Consider the following 22,733-nt stretch of genomic DNA (forward strand, 5'->3'; position numbering starts at 1 on the left):
AGGATCTCGTCATGTTGGCTCCCCCCTCTTACCAGTGTGAAATTGCTGTTGAGGGGGCGGGGTTTTGTAATATCATGCTTGCCTTTTCTCTACTGTTAGTGAGGTGTATGGGTACTCAGACCACCACCCCCACCCCCTGTGTGCGCTACTGTACCGTGCATTAGTTCTGGACGTATTTCCATTGCCTTCTTGTGCCTCTACTGAGCATGTGGATAAATCAGTAATTCTACATTCCGAAGTACATGGGGTAAGAATGGACACTATTATGGGGGTACAGAGGGGGGATACAGTTTAAATCCCGGCGGTCTGGATCCCTGCGTTCAGAATCTCGACGCTGGAATTCCGACCGCCGAAATCTTGACACTTTCTCCCTCCGTGGGTGTCCACGACACCCCTGGAGGGAGAATAAATTAGCGTGGCGAGCGTAGCGAGGCACCGGGCCCGCTGTGTGGCGAGCGCAGCGGGCCCGCTGTGTGGCGAGCGCAGCGGGCCCGCTGTGTGGCGAGCGCAGCAAGCCCGCAAGGGGGGAAATCCACGTCCCCCCCTTGTCGGGATTTCGGCGGTCGGGATTCCAGCGTCGGGATTTTGAACGCCAGGATCCCGACCGCCGGGATTTCATACTGAATCCTACAGAGGGTACTTGTTTCCTAACAGGGTTGCCCAGTACGCATTTAGTGTACTGGGCTATTCTCCGTAGTAAAATCGCATCGCTCTGAATGCAATGTGATGTCCATATAAAGTGCACAGGAGTGCTTATACAATGAAATGTCGAATCCGATCTCAGTGCACCAAATGCGATGCGATATTTCATTGTACAAGCACCCATGCCACGATATGTGATGGGTGCTTACAATGAGATGTGATGGTATGACATGTGATGGGTGTTTACAATGAGATGTGATGGGTGCTTACAATTGTAAGCACTTGCACCTATGCCATTGTTTAGCGTCAACCCCAGTATCAATGCCACCCCGAAGCGGAATGCGTCCTCTGATCTTTTCATACCCCCACTAACCACGTCGGCATGGAGTTGACTTTATATAGTGCAGCGAGCCCCACGAGGGGACGCGGAATACATGTAAAGTAATCCGCGTGCGCTCGCCTCGCCTCGCTTCGGGCTCGGCAGCTTGCTGCGCTCGCCACACTATATAAAATCAACTCCACGCCGACGTGGATAGTGGGGGTATAAAAAGGTCGGAGGACGCGTTCCGCTGCGCTCGCCACGCTTCAAGGTGGCGTGGATAGTGCTGGTGTTTTAGGAACACATTCGCATCTGCACATTCATACAGCTGACACAGTAATGACGAAATGTGTTACCTAATAACTAATTTACTTAAATAATTTGATTAATGTAGCATAAATAATTAAGAACATTCATTATTAATTACAATATAACAACTTTAAATTCATAAACACTAATGATTAAAGAACAAGAAGAATAAACATGAATAATAATAAATGAAAACATGATTAATCGTCCTTTCAGAGGAGCTTCAGGGCCTCAATTATACAGAGGAAAGGGTCCTCAGCTCCCAAAGTTTTGAGCCACATGAACTCTGTAAGGTATGACTGCAGCTCATGATGCACAGTGCCTCTTTGGCACTTATTCCGCCACTTGCATGCACCCCAAAGTCGTTCCACTTTTTGGGTGTGCTTCCCTGTAGCCGGATCAATAAAATCGAACTGGTGGTTAACAGTGAAATGCTGGTATCCAGCCAGTTGAAGTTGGGCAGTATAATATGCCCTCTAGCAGTCTGTATATATCGTCGTAGCCGGTCTGAGTGACCGCCCAATGGCTTTGCTGGGAGTCAATTACAGGGGAATTCTCACGAGAAGTTGGTAGTTCTCACAAGATTCCTCTTAATCAACAGCAGCTGGAGACGGTCAGTGATATTCAGCGGCAGCCGCCGGAGCATTGTACGGCTGGAGCAGGACAATTTGTAAGAGAATTTTTTAAATATGGCGCCCGAAAGATTTTTTTCCCCATACAAACGGCCCTTGGCACAAAAAAGGTTCCCCACCCCTGATCTAGGGAAATACTGTAGTTAACATAAGCTACAGTATGAAAAATAGGTTCAAACAGGGTGCATGAGAGAATTTCTATTTAAATATAGATGTGGTCACAAGCCATAGGGCTCCCCAAAACTAGGAAAGGTGAGTGCCGATGTTTAGTGTATATTATATAAAACATTCATAGAAAATACATACATGTATTCATTTAAATAGGTAAAACATTACAGTCCTGATCTAATCATTATTCCCATGAGTTATTGCAGGGGCGGATTGGCCCACTGGGAAACCGAGCCATTTCCCGGTGGGCCGGTCCATATTGCCCCTTGGCCGGGCCGCCGACCCTGCTATCAGGGCCGGTGCTGGCATCATCCTATGCGGCTATGCTGCGGCCGCATAGGATGACGTCACACCGACTCCAGTATTAGTGGGGACCTAGAGCTGGCCGGGACAGCTCCTGTCCTGTGGCAGGACTCGCATCGGTGCCCTCCCACCCCCCGGCAGTAGCAGCACCCCCCGGCAGGAGCAGCACCCCCCCGGCCTGGGAACAATAATGTAAGTAGTGAGAGAGAGAGGTTATGGAGTCGGCATCGGTTCCCTCTCACCCCCCCAGCAGTAGCGTCCGCCCTCCCACCCCAGCCCCCCGGCAGTAGCGTCCGCCCTCTCAATCCCCTGGCAGGAGAAGCACCCCCTGGCCCGGGAACAATAAACACCACCACCACCCCCCCCCCCAGTAGCGCGATCACCAACCCAACCCCCCCCCCCATTGTATCTAAACTCATTGGAAGAGTGGTGTTATCACATCATTAAAAGTATTCCTAGATAATTAATATTGCTGTATAGTTAGATGACTGTTTCCTGGATAATTGCCGCTATAAATACAGTATTATCTGTGGTTTATAAAACTACACAAATAAGGTGAAAGGGAGAAGACTCAGCGCTGGCTCCTTTGCCAAATATCCCAATATGTATCTCTTGTTAATGTCTGTCCCAATGCATTCTTGTAGCTGGGCCTGTGAACTTCAACAGGCTATGTCCAAATTATTTTGAATGTAGCATCCTGTAGGTGGGGCAAAATCAACTAAAGGCGGGGCTAGTATAAAGTAGGTGGGGTTAAAATGCATTTAATATACTTGTGTTATAGAAAAAATGCATTTGCCTCTGCCTATCTGCACCTAAACTCAGATTACTATATATTATATTATATTATGACTGTAATATATAGAGCATTCTAGTGCCCACTGCACAATAGCATCTCAGAAAATACAGTGCACCCTAGTTACAGATGTACAATACAATGAGCATCCTAATGACTGTCATACTATACAGAGAGCAGCCCAGTGACTGAAACAGAACACAGAGTGCTGTCTGGTGGTCTTGTATAATATACAGTATAGTGATTCCCAGTCGACAATTACTAGGTCGACATGGTCAAAATGTTGACACATGCATTTATTAGACATGGAAATGATCAACATAAAAAAGTGTGTCATTTTTTTTGTCTATGTCGACCCAAGTTGACATGGACACCGTTATAAGCGTACCGCAACCTCCTTACACGGCTCGCTGCGCTCGGGACACTATTATATACAGATGGAGCGCCTCTCTTCTTTGGCCGGGAATCGCCAGCATGTCTCCTCTGGTGATCGCCGGCGCAGAGGCGCTCAATCTGACTGGGACACGCATGCGTTTCAGAAGCACGCGTGTCCCAGTTTCAGGATGGCGCCGCTGCGGGTCCACTTCAGGGAGACGGCAGGTATAGGGGGGACGGCGGGCAGCGAGGGGCACCGGGGGAGGCGGCAAGGGATGCGGCAAGGGAGGCAGTGGGTGGCAGAGCCAGCGCCGTAGCCACAGGGTGCGCGCGAGCGTCGCCAGCCCCTGCAAGGAAGAGGCCGGCTCCATCTGTACTGTACTCACTCTATGCCTCTAGAATAGTAAAGTATTAAAAATAAAACTCATGTTTTATGTATCGACCTAGTGATTGTTGACCTATAATGGTTGACCTAAGGACTTGATGATTCTAAATCATTGATGGTTTGTGGCCAGTCAGCGTCCGGACAGTCTTTTAAAAATGTTTTCAAATCCAGCAACGCTTCCTGCCTCGCTGCCTGGCAAACAGCGGTAAAAGTGCCCAGCCGCCGCTGCCTGGAACTTCGCAGTCTGGGCCCCGCTGCCCACCACCCGCTGTCTGGACCCCGCTGCCTGGACGCTGCTGCCCCCCTCACACCAGAAAATGGCGGGACTAGGGTGGTGTGTAAGGGGCCAATCCAGGAATGTCCCTGCTTGATCCAGGCAGTGGCGTAACTATAAATTTTGCGCCCCCCTGCCAAAATGTTTGTGGCGCCACCCACAGGCATAATGGAGAAGCTGAAGCAGGAGAGAGGAAGAGAGACCAGCAGACACTGCTGCTTCCCTTGGCTCCAACGCATTCCAGGCCACCCTAGCACGCCCATCCGCCCGCCCATCATGTACACAGTAGCCAATAGCTGGCTCTGTGTAATCAGTGGGGTATTTGTTGTCTCTGCCATGGCGGCACTCGCTCTGCAACTCCGGTGCTCGGCCAGTGGGCAGCGGCAGGCAGCAGCATGTCAGTGCGTCGAGCAGGTGCCGGCACCCACACAGACCCTGCTGCCACTTGCTCCCCCAAGCAGCAGCTGGGGCTGCCTTACAGTAGTTACGCCACTGGATCCAAGGACCATTTTCCAGAGTAAGTCCCTGCATTCTCTGGTGTGAAAGGGGTATTACCTCAGATGCTGACCACTCAGTCCAGGATGCTCCAATCCCAGATACGATGGACATAACTTCTGCATTCCAGCTGTCTACGATGTAAAGCAAAGTGCATTAATTCTGCATGAAGAAGTCAGTGCATTATACATATAACACAGTGCTGGGCGCGGGTCACATGTATGCCTGTGAAACTGATAATGGTATCTATGTGACAAAGTTCATCCCTGCTATGGTGCTATAACTTTCACAGTGTGCTACCACCAGACGGCCATCAGTGGTACAGGATGAAGGGTATATCCAGCATCATCTGCCTACTGGGAGCCCTGGTCTATGGTGGGTTGTGCGTAAGGGTGCAGTACAATGGGTGAGTAGACACAACTGCTACCATCTCGTTATCTCTATCCTGGCAGAGCTAAAATATTGTGGACAAGATAATTACTGACGCAGTTAGACTTTTGTGAATACACACACACAAAAGGGTCCTGATTCAGAGACGCGCGCTGCATTGATTGAAGTGATTTTATTGCAACGTTGCATGAGCTACAACTCCTTTGGTGCAGATGTTACAGGGTGTACGCACAAAGATGCTGCTGCGGTTGTCGCACAAAGTTGCACCAGGCGCTATTACTGCATCTACAGTTGCTGATAGTGGGCGTTACAGGACCTGCGCATACATACGCACCGACACACACCAGGGAAGGGTTATGTAGCGGCATCTGCCTAGAGTCACAGGCCGGTGGGCGCCAAAACATGCAGCAGCCGCATCCGCGTCCGGCTCTAAATTGGACGCGGACATATTTATATCCCACGTTAATGTATATGTCCTCAGTGCATGTCTGGTTCAATGTACAGTATACAAGGGGGAAATATACTAAGATGGGAGATTTATTTCACATGGGATGTTGCTATCGGCAACCAATCAGATTTAATCTATTATTTTCTGGAAGGTGCTAAATGAATGAGAAGTAGGCTCTGATTGGTTGCCCATAGCAACATCCCATGTGAAATAGAATTCCCATCTTAGTAAATATCCCCCAAGGAGTCTGTTGTTATGTTGTGTGTAACTTATGGTAACTTTGCTTTGAACGATTTTAGATTTCGTGGGGTAAAGCTTCTAAAGGTGAAAAGTGCGGACTTTGCCCATAGCAACCAGATTCTTTCTATCATTTCTCTTTTGCATTCTAGAACATTATAGACAGAATTGAATTGGTTGCCATAAGCAACATCAAATTTTTAGAAGCTTAAGTAAATGTACCCCCAGCCCTAGCGCTATTATACTTCTGCGTGGAATGGAAAGGATGGTGGTATATGAGGCTTCCCGCAGGGTTCTGGGATCTTCCACGCATCTTCCTGTCCTAAGTATAGACAGAACCATGACCTTTGCCCTCAGTACTCATGTCCTAAGTATAGACAGAACCATGACCTTTGCCCTCAGTACTCATGTCCTAAGCAGACAGAACCATGACCTTCGCCCTCAGTACTCATGTCCTAAGCATAGACAGAACCATGACCTTCGCCCTCAGTACTCATGTCCTAAGCATAGACCGAATCATGACCTTCGCCCTCAGTACTCATGTCCTAAGCATAGACAGAACCATGACCTTTGCCCTCAGCACTCATGTCCTAAGTATAGACAGAACCATGACCTTTGCCCTCAGCACTCATGTCCTAAGCAGACAGATCCATGACCTTTGCCCTCAGTACTCATGTCCTAAGTATAGACAGAACCATGACCTTTGCCCTCAGCACTCATGTCCTAAGCAGACAGAACCATGACCTTCGCCCTCAGTACTCATGTCCTAAGCATAGACCAAACCATGACCTTCGCCCTCAGTACTCATGTCCTAAGCATAGACAGAACCATGACCTTTGCCCTCAGTACTCATGTCCTAAGCATAGACAGAACCATGACCTTCGCCCTCAGCACTCATGTCCTATGCATAGACAGAACCATGACCTTTGCCCTCAGCACTCATGTCCTAAGCATAGACCGAACCATGACCTTCGCCCTCAGTACTCATGTCCTAAGCATAGACAGAACCATGACCTTTGCCCTCAGCACTCATGTCCTAAGCATAGACAGAACCATGACCTTTGCCCTCAGTACTCATGTCCTAAGCATAGACAGAACCATGACCTTCGCCCTCAGCACTCATGTCCTAAGCATAGACAGAACCATGACCTTTGCACTCAGTACTCATGTCCTAAACATAGACAGAACCATGACCTTTGCCCTCAGTACTCATGTCCTAAGCATAGACAGAACCATGACCTTCACCCACAGCACTCATATCCTAAGCATTGACAGAACCATGACCTTCGCCCTCAGCACTCATGTCCTAAGCCGACAGAACCATGACCTTCGCCCTCAGAACTCATGTCCTAAGCATAGACAGAACCATGACCTTTGCCCTCAGCACTCATGTCCTAAGCATAGACAGAACCATGACCTTTGCCCTCAGTACTCATGTCCTAAGCATAGACAGAACCATGACCTTTGCCCTCAATACTCATGTCCTAAGCATAGACAGAACCATGACCTTCGCCCTCAGTACTCATGTCCTAAGCATAGACAGAACCATGACCTTCGCCCTCAGTACTCATGTCCTAAGCATAGAGAGAATCATGACCTTCGCCCTCAGTACTCATGTCCTAAGCATAGACAGAACCATGACCTTCGCCCTCAGTACTCATGTCCTAAGCATAGACAGAACCATGACCTTTGCCCTCAGTAGTCATGTCCTAAGCATAGACAGAACCATGACCTTTGCCCTCAGTACTCATGTCCTAAGCATAGAGAGAAACATGACCTTTGCCCTCAGTACTCATGTCCTAAGTAACGACCTCCCTGCATGAAATGCTCCATGTGCCTGATGGCAGCACCGTTACAATTATTATGATTTCAAAGCATAGTGTATTAACCGTTCCAGAGCATGCAGCAACCAATGCCATCTTCAGATGACGTTATTCCCAGTGCCCTGTACTTTGCTATGGGAATGATGTCCGAGTTGCGAAGCAGGATCCTCTCCGTGTGCATGCATGAATACAGATTGGGGGTCACGGGGATGGATGAATTTAGAGATAAATGTCTGCTGCCGACACAATCATGATTTGCTCCGGTAATATGGTATCCAATGCCACAACTCGCAGCAAGTAGGAAACTACAGAACACCATCGCATATGTATCTGTCAAGGTCTCGTGTCAGAAATGGGATTGGTACGAAATCCCGGCAGTCAAAATCCCGACGCCGGAATCCCGACTGCCGAAATCCCGACTGCCGAAATCCCGACTGCCGAAATCCCGACAAGGGGGCACGTGGATCGCCCCCCTTGCAGGCTCGCTACGCTCGGCACACTAATTTATTCTCCCTCTATGGGTGTCGTTGACACCCATAAAGGGGGAAAGTGTTGGGATTTCAGTGGTCGGCATTCCGGCATCGGGATTTTGACCGCCGGGATTCCGACCGCTGGGATTCTAACTGCATCCCTCAGAAACATGTGGTCTCCCCACCCAACGAATCCGGTTATGGTATAGGGGGTTGACAGTGTCTAGGTCGACCACTAATGGTCGACACCTAAAATGGTTGACATTGACAGGAGGCTGACATTGACAGAAGGTCGACACACATGTCTTAAGTCAACATGGTCAACACTCAAAATGTCGAGTTTTTTTACTTAATGGGTGTCTGTCTATGTCGACATAGACACCATGTAAGTGTACTGTGACACACTATCAGCACACTATCATAGATACTTGCGTAGTTTTACGGCGGCAGCCTAAGCTACATTGTCAGCGTAGCCCAATGGCTGCCTAGCGTAGTTAGCGTACTGTCTCCGCGGCGTCCCTGGCAAGCCTAGTAACCACCAGATCCCCTGCGCTGGCGGATGCAGGCAGAGAGGGGATCATGCGGGCACCGGCGGAGAGACTCTTCACCTGTATTGTGTGTCTCAGACGCTTGTGCGCCTCAAAGTTAGTATTGCGGCAGGGTACGGCAACGCTGGGGTTCGGTAGCACGTGCATCTCCTGCACAAAGGGGGGGGGGGGGTGCGGTGCGCAAATGCGTCTCATGCACAATAAAGGACACATTTGCCAGTGCTCCATGGTATATACTGGTAAATGCCTCCTTTTCAAACCCCCACTATCCACGCCAGCCCAAAGCGTGGCGAGCAGACGCATTACGCATCCTCCCAACCTTTTCATACCCCCACTATCCACGTCGGCAGGCATGATGTCCGTTTATGTAAGATGTCCGCCCACCGCACGTGCATCACTATCGCATTAGCATGTGTACGCCCTGCGTTCTCACAGGAACACCCATGAAACGCTTGGTGTTCACATATACTAATGGCCCAGGCCGGCACTCCACGCCCTTCGCCACCCCCCGCTTGAAAGGCAGGGAGTGTGTGCTCGGCGAACAGATTTTGCACCGAGTTTGCACGGTCCCACCGTATACACATGTGCAGAAATGCTGCTGCGCATGTGCAAAACATCGTTCCCCCATGCGAATTCGTGCCTGACTGAATAAACCAGAATAAGGGCCAATGCCCACTTGGATAGTAAAGTTTGAACCAAGATGGTCTAAACCAAGGTCAACCTTAAGCTTTTGTCCATTGTCGATCTAAGGTATGTCGACCACTCGTAGGTGTTGACCTAGTCACTGTTGACTGTTTAATGAAGCGCATATTTTCTGAGCAATATTTGCAAAAAAAAAAGTGGATAAGAGTCAAGAACGTGTTTGATGTGACTGCGCGGTTTGTGTAATCATTGTTTTCCTATCCTCCAGCTTCTGTGCTTTCTAGAGCAGTATAATATTTGACCTCAATGATACATCGGCAGAAATCGCTTTATGATAAGGTTATATAGTCATTTATTATACAATTATGCTGAGTTCTGGTTAAGGTACAATAAGTGTTTCACGTTTATTTGTTGTTGTTGAACTTATCAGTTATTACAGGTAATGACTTTATAATAATGTGGAAAATTAGGGTAGGAAAAGACACGCCCCATGGGTGGGGCAAGACACGCCTCCTCTAGTTAACTGAACCCTTAGCGCCAAAGGGACTCTAGTGATGTGTCACAGATTTGCATATTTTCTCCTTTCCTCTCGTACTTACGAAATGATATCACCAATAGTTACAATTCATTTATTTTAGTTACAGTATCTACTGTTTGCAGCAATCAAAACATCCTTATGGCCCAATTCAATTAGTTCCATCAACAGAAGCCACGGGTTACATTACTGCACTTCACAGGCTATCTTCATCATGCGCTCTCCGTGGATTGCGCAATTCTATTGTACAGGCGAATTGTAAAGGCAAAGCAATGTTACATAGTAATTCTACATGGTGCGGGGGGAAAGTGGGGTAATCAACCTGAACTCAAAAAAGGTGGCAAGTAAGTTTGGATACAATATAGAAGTCTATTAGTAGCCAAGTATTAGTGCTTGTTATAAGGGGCCAGATGTACTAATACCCGTTTTACACCACCGCAAAATCCCGGGTCTTCAGTGGGTCTGACCCGGATCAGCGGCGATGTAAATGGGACACACCGTGTCCCTTTACACAGGACTTCTAGCCAGGTCCTGACCGCCTGGGGGGGGGGGAGGGGGTGCACGGGGGCTGCACCAAGTGGGGCTGCCCCCAGCACGGCAATCAGTGTTTCCGGCGGGGATCACCGCAGTCCCGGTGCTTGTAGATGATGTAATCTCCAAGCGCCGCCTCCGTCTACATTGCGGGTGGGCAGTGCGCTCGTCACGCTTCGATCTCAGTGGCTCGCTGCGCTCGCCACATTTTATAAAATATAGTAGTGGAGGCATGACGTGGATAGTGGGGGTGAAATGGCTGGTCCAGCGGCACTACGCTGAATTACGTACATCGTCCACTATGAGTGCTGCCGCCGGGGAGTGACCATCGCTGCCGCCAGGGAGTAACTGTCGTTGCTTCCGGGGAGTCATCGGGGATCGCCGCCCGAAGGAGGGTAAGTATAAACCACACCACCCTGCTCCCAGTGCTGCCTCCTGTATTATCACGGAGCCAGCTATGCTGACAACGTAGCTTAGCCTACGTTGAAAACGCAGTGTAGCCGGGCGCCGTGATAATACACAAGTAGCAATGATGGTAAGGAAGTGTTGTAAAGGATAGCCTCTAGATTGTTTAAAAAACGTAAGTTTCAAAATCACCGGTACTTGTGTCAGGGCTGGTGCAAGGCACCGGAGCGCCCCAGGCAAGTCGGGGTGGGGGGAGGGAGGGGGGGGGGTGGTAACTGTGTAAAAAAATTGCTGCCCCGGCGTCCCTGCAGTGCTGGGGCGGTCAGGGGTGTCCGTGCCATAGGGGAACCTGCGGCGCTGTCATGTGTATAAAGCTGGCTGCGGCCGGCGGGGTCCCTGTAGTGAATAGTAAATAACTAGCGCTATGCGTGTGGCGGCGCGGGAAGCGCTAGTTATTTGCTATTCACTACAGGGACCCCGCTGGCCGCAGCCAGCTTTATACACATGACGGCGCCGCAGGTACCCTTACGGCACGGACACCCCTGACCGCTCCAGCACTGCAGGGACGCCAGGGCAGCAATTTTTTTACACAGTTCGCTGGGGGTGAGGGGCGAACTGCCGCCCTCCAGGTGCCGGCGCCCTAGGCAAATGCCTAGAGCTGCCTAGTGGTGGCGCCGGCCCTGACTTGTGTATTATCACGGCGCCCATCGCATCGCATACCACTAATTAAGGTATGTGAAGACATGCGATGGACCCGATTTCAGCCTTTTCCCGGGCTGAGTATACAATTTTAACATTGCGTCACATCGCATGCCATTACAATGGCATGCGATGCGACGCGATTTCCCATTGAGTCCCATGTTAAATGGCACCCCCAGACCTGATTTTTAATTGTATACCCACCCTGATGGATAATAAATATGGTAAATGCCCCCACATTGTTAACGGCCCCCCACTATCAATGGCAACCCGAAGCGTGGCGAGTGCAGCGTGCCCGCAAGAGGTAGCGGTACGCGTCCTCCGACCTTTTCATACCCCCACTATCCACGTCGGCGTGGAGTTGATTTTATAAAGTGTGGCGAGCGCACGCGCATTATTTCACAGGTATATGCGTCCCCTCGCGGGGCGCGCTGCGCTCGCCACGCTTTGGGCTCGGTGGCTCGCTGCGCTCGCCACACTTTATAAAATCAACTCCACGCCGATGTGGATAGTGGGGGTATGAAAAGGTCAGAGGACACGTGCCGCCGCCCCTTGCGGGCTCGCCATGCTTTGGGTTGGCGTTCATAGTGGGGTGGCTTTAACAATGGGGTGGCATTTCACTTACTCATGACCCATGAGGGTGGGTACACAATTAAAAATCGGGTCTGGGGGGGGCATTTAACATGGTAATAAGGCATCTGGGTGCCTGTACAATTAAAAATTGGGTGAAATTGCGTTGCATTGCATCGGATGCGATCATATCGCATCCGATGCGATGCAACGCGATTTTTCATCGTACAATGCCCTGCGATGGAAATCGTGGGTGCCGTGATAATACACAAGTAACAAATTACCTTTGGGACAATGTAGGGCATTACAGCATTAATCTGAGTTATGTACTAACACTCATACAACAGATGGTTCCCCCTGAGTACAGTCAGGAGAGAATGAAAGTACGGGAGACGGGCACATTTCGGGAATGGAGTGGATCTCTGCATAGAGGCAAGCGGCGAGGTGCAGAATACATAAGTGATTTGTCTTTTACATTATTATAACCCAAAAAGGCAGAGATGACTCCTACTCTATAACCTGTTATATTGCAGCCATTGCCCTAATCAGCAGGTTGTAATCATTACATGTTAAAGTACCATAATCCCCTATGTGCAATAACAGTTTATACAACTGTACATCAATCCAGCTGTAAATGATAAACCAGAAGTCCTTGGCAACGGGTGTGGTATGACAGCCCGATAGTAGGCATTCTGACGGTCCATATACCAACATCAGAATCCCAACTGCTGCTACTCCGACATTGAGCACAAAGAAACCCCTTGTGGGCTCATTGCACTCGCCACGCTGCAGACTCGATTATATATTCCCTATATGCCTTCGACACCGTACCACACAAGAGGTTGATAAATAAAATGGAGGACATGGGATTAGGGGCAAATATCTGCAGATGGGTAGGGAACTGGCTGTGTAATAGAGAACAAAGAGTGGTTGTGAATGGTGCCGTATCAGATATGATACAGTACTAAGTGGAGGGCCACAGGGTTCGGTTCTTGGGCCCATTTTATTTAACATTTTTATTAACGATATTGGGATGGGGTTACTCAGCAATGTATCCATCTTTGCGGACGATACAAAACTGAACAGAGTTATTAAATCATCAGAAGATGTCACCATGCTTCAAAATGATCTTGACAATCTAGATGAGTGGGCAAAAAAGTGGAAGATGAGGTTCAATGTGGACAAATGCAAGGTCATGCACCTCAGGAGACATAACCAGTGTGCTAGTTATAACCTAAGCGGGGATGAATTGGGTAAATCAATACTCGAAAAGGATCTAGGAGTCCAAATAGACAACAAACTGGGGTGTAGTGCTCAATGTAATATAGCAACTAAAAAGGCCAACAAAATTCTTGCATGTATTAAAAGGGGCATGGAAACTAGGGATTAAAAAGTAATTATGCCTCTGTACAAATCATTGGTTAGACCTCACCTCGAACATGGAGTACAGTTCTGGGCCCCGCACTATAAAAAGGACATCATAGAATTAGAAAAAATCCAAAGAAGAGCAACAAAATTTATTAGGGGAATGGAGAATTTAAGCTACGGGGAGAGATTAAGCAATTTGGGACTATTTACACTAGAGAAGAGACGTTTAAGGAGGGACATGCTCAATATGTAAAAATACATTAGGGGCCAATATAAGGAACTGTCAAACACCCTTTTTTTCTGCTAAAAAGGAATTCAGGACGCGAGGGCACGAGTTTAGATTAAAAGAAAAAAAGATTTTTTTTCATCTAGAAGAAAAAATTTCTTTACAGTCAGAGCAGTCAAAATTTAGAACTCTCTTCCTAAAGAACTGGTGTCGGCAGACACTATAAATACGTTTAAAATAAGGTTGGATAAACATTTATTGGTTTAAAACATCCGCGGTTACAAATAAGTAACATAATCTGACTTTAAAATATCAAAACATACTATACAACAAGGGATAAGCTACTATAAACATAGGTTGAACTAGATGGACGCAAGTTTTTATTCAGCCTCACCTACTATGAAACTATGGGGTTTATTCTAGTTCATTCTTTCTGACAAAATCCTTCTTAGATGGACAAAACCATGTGCACTGCAAGGGGGCAGATGTAACATGTGCAGAGAGAATTAGATTTGGGTGAGTTATTTTGTTTCTGTGCAGGGAAAATACTGACTGCATGATTTTACACTTCAATATAGATCTCACTTTGAAGAAAAACCCCACCCAAATCTAATTCTCTCTGCACAAGTTACATCTGCCCCACCCGCAGTGCACATGGTTTTGTCCATCTAAGAAGGATTTTGTCAGAAAGAATGGACTAGAATAACCCCCTATGTAACTATGGGAGGGTCATGAACCCCCTCGATAGAGAAAAGCCCCTGTCAGTCGAGGGTCTGATGTTGGTATACTTACCATCAGGATCCCACCTGTTGGGCTGTCATATGGCACCCTTGGCGAGGGGCATATACACAGGCTCGTGTGCTTAGGGATCTAAAATTGCTCAGTGTGTATGGACCTTAGGACTGATGAAATAATAACTGCAACACAAACAACAGATTAACAATCTTGGATAGATAATAACACGTTGATTAACATTAATTGTGAAATATATCCCTGAACCGTCAAAGTTGTATACAGTCTATGTGTCACAATTATATAGATTCACACATATTATATTATATAGCAACATGTGCAATAAATGCAGACATAAAGTTTGTAATCACTTGTTTCGATTCTTTATTGCAAAGTACTCTGTACTTTCTGTTATATTCCAGATTGCCTTCTTATAGATACGATGATATACAATAAAGGTTATATTTTAAGAATATAAATCCTCTTCTTAAGTGCGCCAGCAAAGAGACAATTCTACTTCTCATTATTGCTGTATACTGCTGTGTGGCGTAGTGGGTAGAAAGAGGACTTCAGTTTGGTGTAACACTAATAAGGGGTAGTTCAGTGTGGTGTAATGTGAGTAAGATTGCACTACAGAGTGATCAATTTAATTTCAATTTTTTTGATGGCAGAATTACCTCTCTACTATAGGAGCTACAAATCCTAGTTTCAGACATGTTTAATAGTGTCCCCCAGCACCCACCCATTTGTATATTTGTAATGTGTGTTATTATATTTATCACAGAGATCAAGTCCTAGAAATTGTCCCCAAGACGGCCAAACATGCCTCATATCTGCAGGACATAGCAAACGAATGGTTGGTAAGTAACAAGGGTAACAATGAGTGAATGAAAGCAACAATGTAGCATAAGCCCGGCCCACCCTAACATAATACAGTCATTATTAGGTAGTTACCTGGTAGGGAACACCCAAAATATTCTGCTTACATTGTATAATAGTAATTCAACACTGGGCAGCTGTTACTGTAGCTGATCAGTTATACCTATTTGTCTCTACTGTACCCCACTGGCAGGGCTGCAGAGAGCAGGGATGGGCTTAGGTACTGTTGGAGGTGGGGCCTAATTGCAAAGGTATGGCTATGCCCCGTACCCTATATGATGTCAGCTGCCTGCCCCTGACACACTCCATCATGGCCGCTTTTATATGGGACACCCATGAAATGCTGGGCTGGGAAACGCCCAAATATGTCATAATCCAATGACTGCAATTGGTTCATGTTAGTAGACATACAAAGTGCGTAAGCTGCAGTAAGTTGGCCGTTATATGAGAGGCGCGAATTTCTGTCGTGTCCTGACCAGTACCTATTGTTTTAGCTGGACTTGTGGAAGCCACGTTCTCCGGAAGCAATTCAGCAGGGAAGCAAGGTCCATGTTCACATCCCTTCTGCTTATCTGCAACCAATGAAGGACAAACTTCTCCAGTATGAAATTCCGTACAGGTACAGTACGTTCCGCCTTTCCTCATGCCGGTTACTTGTGAAGGAGACCTCATGTAGAGGACTCCGGGCCAGATGTACTAAGCTTGTAAAGTGATAAAACGGAGAGTGAAAACCACCAGCCACTCAGCTCCTCACTGCTATGTCACATGATGGGTTTAAATATGACAGAAAGGAGCTGATTGGTTGGTGGTTTATCCCTCTCCATTTTATCACTGTCCATTTTATCACAATCTGGGCACCACCCCTCTCCGCCGGCTACCGCATTCTTACTAATCATATATGCACTAACATACAGTATGCGATTAGTAACGCACAGGGTAGCTCATGGACTTCCAGGATGGCACCGTCTGCAGGGGATGCTGGGTGGGATCCGTGACGGATCCCTCTGACGATGTTGCGGAGAGAAGCCCATAGGCTTCTATAGGGAATCGGCAGCAAACGCTGTGCCACACACCCTGATTTATTCTATAACAACTGTATCTGCTATAGTCCTACTGAGGGCACCTGTAGGTATACATTCCCTGCACGGGTGTGGTATAGGGTTCCGACAGTCGGGATCCCGACAGTCATTAGCCCGACATCGGGATCCCGTCTGGCCGGACTCAGACAGCATGGTGAGCGCAATTAAGCCCATTGCGGGCTCGCCACGCTATACTCGCCACCTATTATATTCTCCCTCTATGGGGGTCGTGGACCCCCACAAGGGAGATAGCCGGTGGCCGTCGGGGACCCGTCTATCGGTTTTTTAACATTCAGGATCCCGATGTCGGGTAAATGACTGTCGGGATCCCGAATGCCGGGACCCCGTCCGCCACCCCCCTGCACTTAGTACTATAGGTGAAAGGTTATGTTCTGCAGAAATTTAAATCCACCAGAAATTTGTGGTTCCCACGGGCATGGAGATCTGATACACACGAGTTCCATGTTTTAAACTGCAAAAAATTACATAATTTTAGCGGATTTTATCAATTTTTATCAATGACTATCGATGATTAAAAACAGAATCTAAATTAGCACCAAAAACACGAGGTTTGCTTTGTAGTCATCGGTGCTTAGTAATAAAGCTTCCTAGCCGGCAATACCTATTAAATGGAAAATGACCATCACAAATGAATGTCTAACGTTAATGTTTTTGCTTTGTAGTGTGCTGATTAATGATGTGCAGCATTCAATAGACAAAAACACAGCCAATAGGAGAAACGCCAAGGCAGTGTCGCTGGAGAATTATGTCTACACGCAGTATCACCCGATGGATGAGGTACAGTAGGTGACAGCTTGTCTGTCCGAGAAATCATTCTGCCCCAAGCGCTGTAGGTTTTGAAGTGCCCCCGAAATTTCACATGTGGGAGGAGATCAAGTACCAGCCAATCAGCTCCGAGCTGCCATGTTACAGGCTCTGCTTGAAAAATTACAGGTAGGAGTTGATTGGTTGGTTCTTTGGGCCTGATTCAGACACGCTTTATAAGCAGCGTATATTCTCTGCCTATCGGGCGGGAAATCGACCATCGAAGGATTCCTCTCCCCTTAACAGTCAGTGAAAACTAACTTTTATTTCCGGCGCTGTTCGCCAAAAAGGGGGTGGTCACTGACATCATGTGACATCAGCCACCCGCACCCCCACAATGCAAACCAGTTCTTCTCTAGAAGTATTAGGTGTAGTACTAAGAGGTGTACACCTGATTTTACTTGTGATTCGACCCTGATTCGATTGGGACTGAATCGGGATTGAATCGGACGGCAAGTAAAACGCATTTGATTTGGACCACATAGTACAGATATTGTACAGATCTAGCACAGATCTAGGACAGATCTATACTTGATCTGTACTATATAGTCTTGCCTGCACAGCCTATTTTTCTACTCGATTTCAATGCCGCAGGGCAGCGCATCAGGATCGAATCGGCATCAAATGCGGCTGAAAACCACTCAATGTCCATTCGATTTCGATTTGACCTTGTTTATATAAGCAGAATCGAATAGAAAATAGACCAAGTCGAGCCGTGTGTTCGTATGTAGCATTACTATTGCAGATATCAAAGGGTCCCCGATACAGAGCACTAAACACAACCGTCACCAACTCCATAACCTCCACCGGGAATAGATCGTAGGGTCGACAGAGTCTAAGTCGGCAATGAATAAGTCAATACCAAAAGGTCAACATGCAGAAGCTCAACATTGACGAAAGGTCAACATGTAAGTTGTTGACATTGGCAATAATTCAACGCACAGAAATGGTCGGTAAAGAAAACGTTGACACATGAAAAGGGTACCACAAGTCTTTGAGTGTTTTTCTGTCAATGTCGATGTCTGAGCACCAAGTATCTCACTGCACAATGGCTGCTCTCGGCACACTTTACCATTTCCAATCAGAGTCCACGGGTAGAGAAAAGTATGAAAGTGCAAAAACGGGAAATAATCGTAAAAAAACTCACGTCAAACTTTTCATGTGTCAACCATTGTTAGGTCAACCATTCGATTGTGTCATTGTTCACTTGGTGTACATTGAGCTTTACGTATCGACCCATTGATTGTCAGTAAAACATTGTTGACCTATCATTCGGATGTCCTTCCACATACCCCACCTGGCATTCTCTGCCCCAACATTGGGACCCTAATCCCAATGCTGTTTTGAACCTCACAAAGTAACGTTCCCCTCTGTCTCCTTTGTTTGCCTTGGATCTCTTGTATTTGGGGTTTTATAAATGTTGGATGATGATGATGATGATGAGGTAAAATGCCCCAAGTCCTTTGTAGAAAGCTCACTCACTGAAGCACACACTTATTGCAGATCTATGAGTGGATGGATGAGATTAAAGTGAGATACAGTGACTTGGTGACAAAGCTGTACCTGGGGAGTACATATGAGCGGAGATCAATATACTACTTTAAGGTGAGTTGTACAATATTATACTCTTCCAAATAGGAGATGGATCGAGGTCTAGAGGGAGATTCAGTGGAGGAGTGTCACTCAGCAACCAATCCCCTTCCAACTCAAAGACTGTGCTAGAAAAATGGCAGAAGCTGATTGGTTGATTTGGACTTCTCTCTCCGAGCCTTCATACATTTTCCATAACTATTTTTTCTTCTTAAAATTACTGAAATTTATTCACTTGTAACTGAACGTTAAGGAAATCTCAACAATCAGCCTCTAAAAACTAGATGTATCCATAATGGAGGTTCTACGGTGAGTAAGATCACTTATCAATTATTCTGTATGCTAAATGGTGTTCCAGCCAGAACACATACAGATGACCAGCAGACGGGATGCCAGCAGTCACAGTACCGATGCCAGCATCCTGATAGCGGGAATCCTTATAGGGGTACGGTAAGTATACTTACCTTCACCACCCATACAGATATGAATCCTGCACCAGTCCACAATATTATATCAATGACCCACTTTTCCCCAACTTATGATGGGTTATTTGGCCTTTCAATTAAGATTTGGAGGTTCTAACCACTGCTTAGATATAAACCTGAAACACCAAAGAAAAAGTAAGCAATAGTTTGGGTGCAATAAGAGTCGTATAATAAAAATTAATTATAACTTTTATTGTTTTTGATAAAATACAGAAAGCAAAGAAGGAATGAAACCAAGTGTGTTAAACTATAAGCGGCCACTGCCTGTATTCAGTAAATTAGGGATAATATATTCCCTATACAGTATGTGCTTTGTGTCTCCTATTATTACTGTATTATTACTGTATGTTAATAATTATTAACATTGGGGATGCCAGCTGTCAGGATTCTGGCATCGGTTGCAAGTTACGATGGGTCATTGGTATCCTGACTGGAGATATCCGTCCTTCAGGATGTTAATCCTATCCCCTCCAGCCTGTCAGCTATTTACTGTCATTAAAATGACAGTCAGGAGCTGTTTAGCTGCTCATCATTTATAATTCATAATGAGAAATAACAAAATATCACTCATTGTTACATCTGCCCCATCATGCGTAGATGGATCGTGCATATTACCAGTGCACGGCAGTAGTAATATAATAATACCATATGGTAATGTGTCTGCAGGTCAGATGGCTGTAATAATATAGTACTACCATATACACAATACATATCCTGCTATAGTGCATCACTGTCCTTGCATCACCACAGTCTCTGTCTTTAGGCCCCCTGGTGGCTTCTGTCCCTGCCTTCTCTGGCCCGCATCCCTGCTATCTGTCCTCGCATCCCCGCCATCTCTGTCCTTGCATCCCCGCCCGCCATCTCTGTCCTTGCCTTCTCTGTCCCCGCATCCACGCTCTCTGTCCTCGCATCCCCGCCATCTCTGTCCTTACGCCCCCGTCGCTTCTCTCCCTGCCTTCTCTGTCCCCGCATCCTCGTTATCTGTCCTCGCATCCCTGCCATCTCTGTTCTTGCATCCCCGCCATCTCTGTCCTTACACCCCCGTCGCTTCTGTCCCTGCCTTCTCTGTCCCCGCATCACTGCTATTTGTCCTCGCATCTCCGCCATCTTGGTCCTTACGTCCCCGTCGCTTCTGTCCCTGCCTTTTCTGTCCCCACATCCCCACTATCTGTCCTCGTATCCCCGCCATCTCTGTCCTTGCATCCCCGCCATCTCTGTCCCTGCCATCCCTCTCTCTGAATTTGGGATGAATCAGTGTGGCATAATGGGAATTTTGACTTAATCCATGTGAATTTTGTCTTATTCCATGTGGCATTATGTGAATTTTGGCTCAATAAGTGTGAATTTTGGCTTATTCCATAGTAAGATAGTAATTAAGGTTGAAAAAAGACGTTAGTCCATCAAGTTCAACCTATCTAACTGTATCTTTGTATTCTAGTGATTCAAGACTTTTTACTAGCTTAGTCGCCCTTCTCTGTACCTGTTCCAATTCATTTATGTCCTTTTTAAGGTGCGGTGCCCAGAACTGAACACAATATTCCAAGTGTGATCTCATCAATGCCTTGTAAAGAGGCACTATCACATTGGCATCCCTTGAATCCATTCCCCTTTTAATTCATGCCAGTGTCCGGTTTGCTTTTGCTGCTGCACTTGAGCAGTGTGCACCATTACCTAATTTATCATCTATGATGACCCCCAAGTCCTTCTCTACAGCAGAATTCTCTATAATAACTCAATTTAGCCTATAAATAGCTTGTTCATTATTGTTCCCATAATTAATTACTTTACATTTATCAATGTTAAACTGCATTTTCCACCTTTCCAGTTCAATAAATCACTTTGTAGTGTATCCACATCCTCTCCTGAGATCATTTCTTCAATCAATTTTGTGCTATTTGTAAATATTGCAATTTTACTCACTACGTCACTTCCATTAATGAATATATTAAACAAGATGGGTCCCAATATTGAACCTTGTAGGACTCCACTTTGGACCTTACCCCAGCTGGAATGTATGCCATTTGCCACCATTCTCTGTCCCCGATTGTGCAACCAGTTTTTAATCAAATTACAAATATTATCTCCTAACCCTAAACTACCTAGTGTTATTAATAACCTTTAATGAGGCACCATGTCAAAAGCTTTAGCGAAATCAAGAAGTATTACATCAACAGATGTAACACCAACCCCCTACTGACTTCCTCATAGAAGCTAATTAAATTAGTCTGACATGATCTATTTTTGACGAACCCATTGTGAGCCTTACGTCTCACCTTCTCCTGTTCTAAGAAATTTTGGATACTATCTCTTATTATTCCTTCTAATATTTTTCCCACAATGGATGTGAGGCCTAATTTTCAGGGTTAGTTTTGCTACCTTTCTTCCATATTGCTACTACGTTAGCTATGCACCAGTCCCTTGGTACCATCCCTGAGTTTATTCCGTGTGGAATTATGTGAATTTTGACTCATTCCTTGTGAATTTTGACTCATTCCATGTGACTTTGACTCATTCCATGTTAATGATAATATATGAATTTTGAATTTTGAAATTACTTATTCCATTTAAATTCTGGCTTATTCCATGTGGCATAATTTGCATTTTGATGTGACTTATTCCGTGTGAATTCTGGCTTATTTTGAGTGGCATAATGTGAATTTGGACTCATTCTGTGTGGCATAATGTGTAAGGGGCAAGTATAACGGGGTCTACTATTGGGTTGCACAATGCGTATAAGAGGTATATGGGGTAGTACACTACACTGAAGGACATGTCCCCCTTTGAGTGGCCTTTGGCACGAACATGGTTACAGCCTCTACTTTCCATATCCCCACTTCTAAATTTCCACTTTGACCACTGACTGTACGGTAATTTGCTTGCAGATTGGATGGCCATCGGACAAGAAGAAGAAAATCATGTTTATTGACTGCGGCTTCCATGCCAGAGAATGGATCTCGGTCGCTTTCTGTCAGTGGTTTGTGAAAGAGGTAAGTCATATCCTGCATGTGTATTGTAACGGGGCATCTTAGTGAGATTACTGCCCACGGGCAGCAGCTTGTTGTTCCGTACAAGACTTCTTCTATTCATCCAAAAATATCGGGCTCTTTACCAATCAGAGTCAAGGCTGCTGTATGGGGCACTACTGTTCCCTGAACCCTGCCAGCCAGAAGCACGGGCAATTAGGTGCCCCCATGGTGCAGTGCCCTGCTCACCATCACCTACTTACGGCCCTGCATTTACACAACAGTATTTGTCATGGGGACCGTTGACCTGAACTTTTTGAGCAGTGCCCCGGTGGCAAGTCTGCAGTGTCACAGACACGTCGCCCGTTTTCCTCAGCTCAGTCTCGCCAGATATCCCTGTGGATCCTAAGGTGTATTTACTATGGAGAGAGATAAAGTTGACGGGGAGAAATTATCTACCAACAAGCTCCTAACTGTCATTTTTATAACCCAGCCTGCAACATTGCAACTAGTCGCTGATTGATTGCGACTTTATCTCTCTTCCCTTTATCTTTGCCTGAAGCTTATGCCCCATACACACGGTCAGATAGCTG

At 46.4% G+C, this 22,733-nt stretch overlaps 1 protein-coding gene across 1 annotated transcript in view; it reads left to right on the forward strand.

Moving 5' to 3' along the window:
- Positions 1 to 7,861: 7,861 nt before the first annotated feature.
- The window catches only part of LOC146021263 (carboxypeptidase O-like), a 52,040-nt gene continuing 37,168 nt past the window's right edge, over positions 7,862 to 22,733 (forward strand). Inside the window, exons 1-6 of the mRNA XM_083155057.1 lie at positions 7,862 to 7,890; positions 15,104 to 15,179; positions 15,693 to 15,817; positions 16,961 to 17,075; positions 18,606 to 18,707; positions 22,060 to 22,164. Coding sequence (XP_083011183.1) covers positions 7,862 to 7,890; positions 15,104 to 15,179; positions 15,693 to 15,817; positions 16,961 to 17,075; positions 18,606 to 18,707; positions 22,060 to 22,164 — 552 coding nt within the window. The remainder of the gene's footprint in view (positions 7,891 to 15,103; positions 15,180 to 15,692; positions 15,818 to 16,960; positions 17,076 to 18,605; positions 18,708 to 22,059; positions 22,165 to 22,733) is intronic.

Source organism: Crinia signifera, chromosome 7 (genome assembly GCF_055691185.1).
Source record: "Crinia signifera chromosome 7, ASM5569118v1, whole genome shotgun sequence".
Taxonomy (NCBI): domain Eukaryota; kingdom Metazoa; phylum Chordata; class Amphibia; order Anura; family Myobatrachidae; genus Crinia; species Crinia signifera.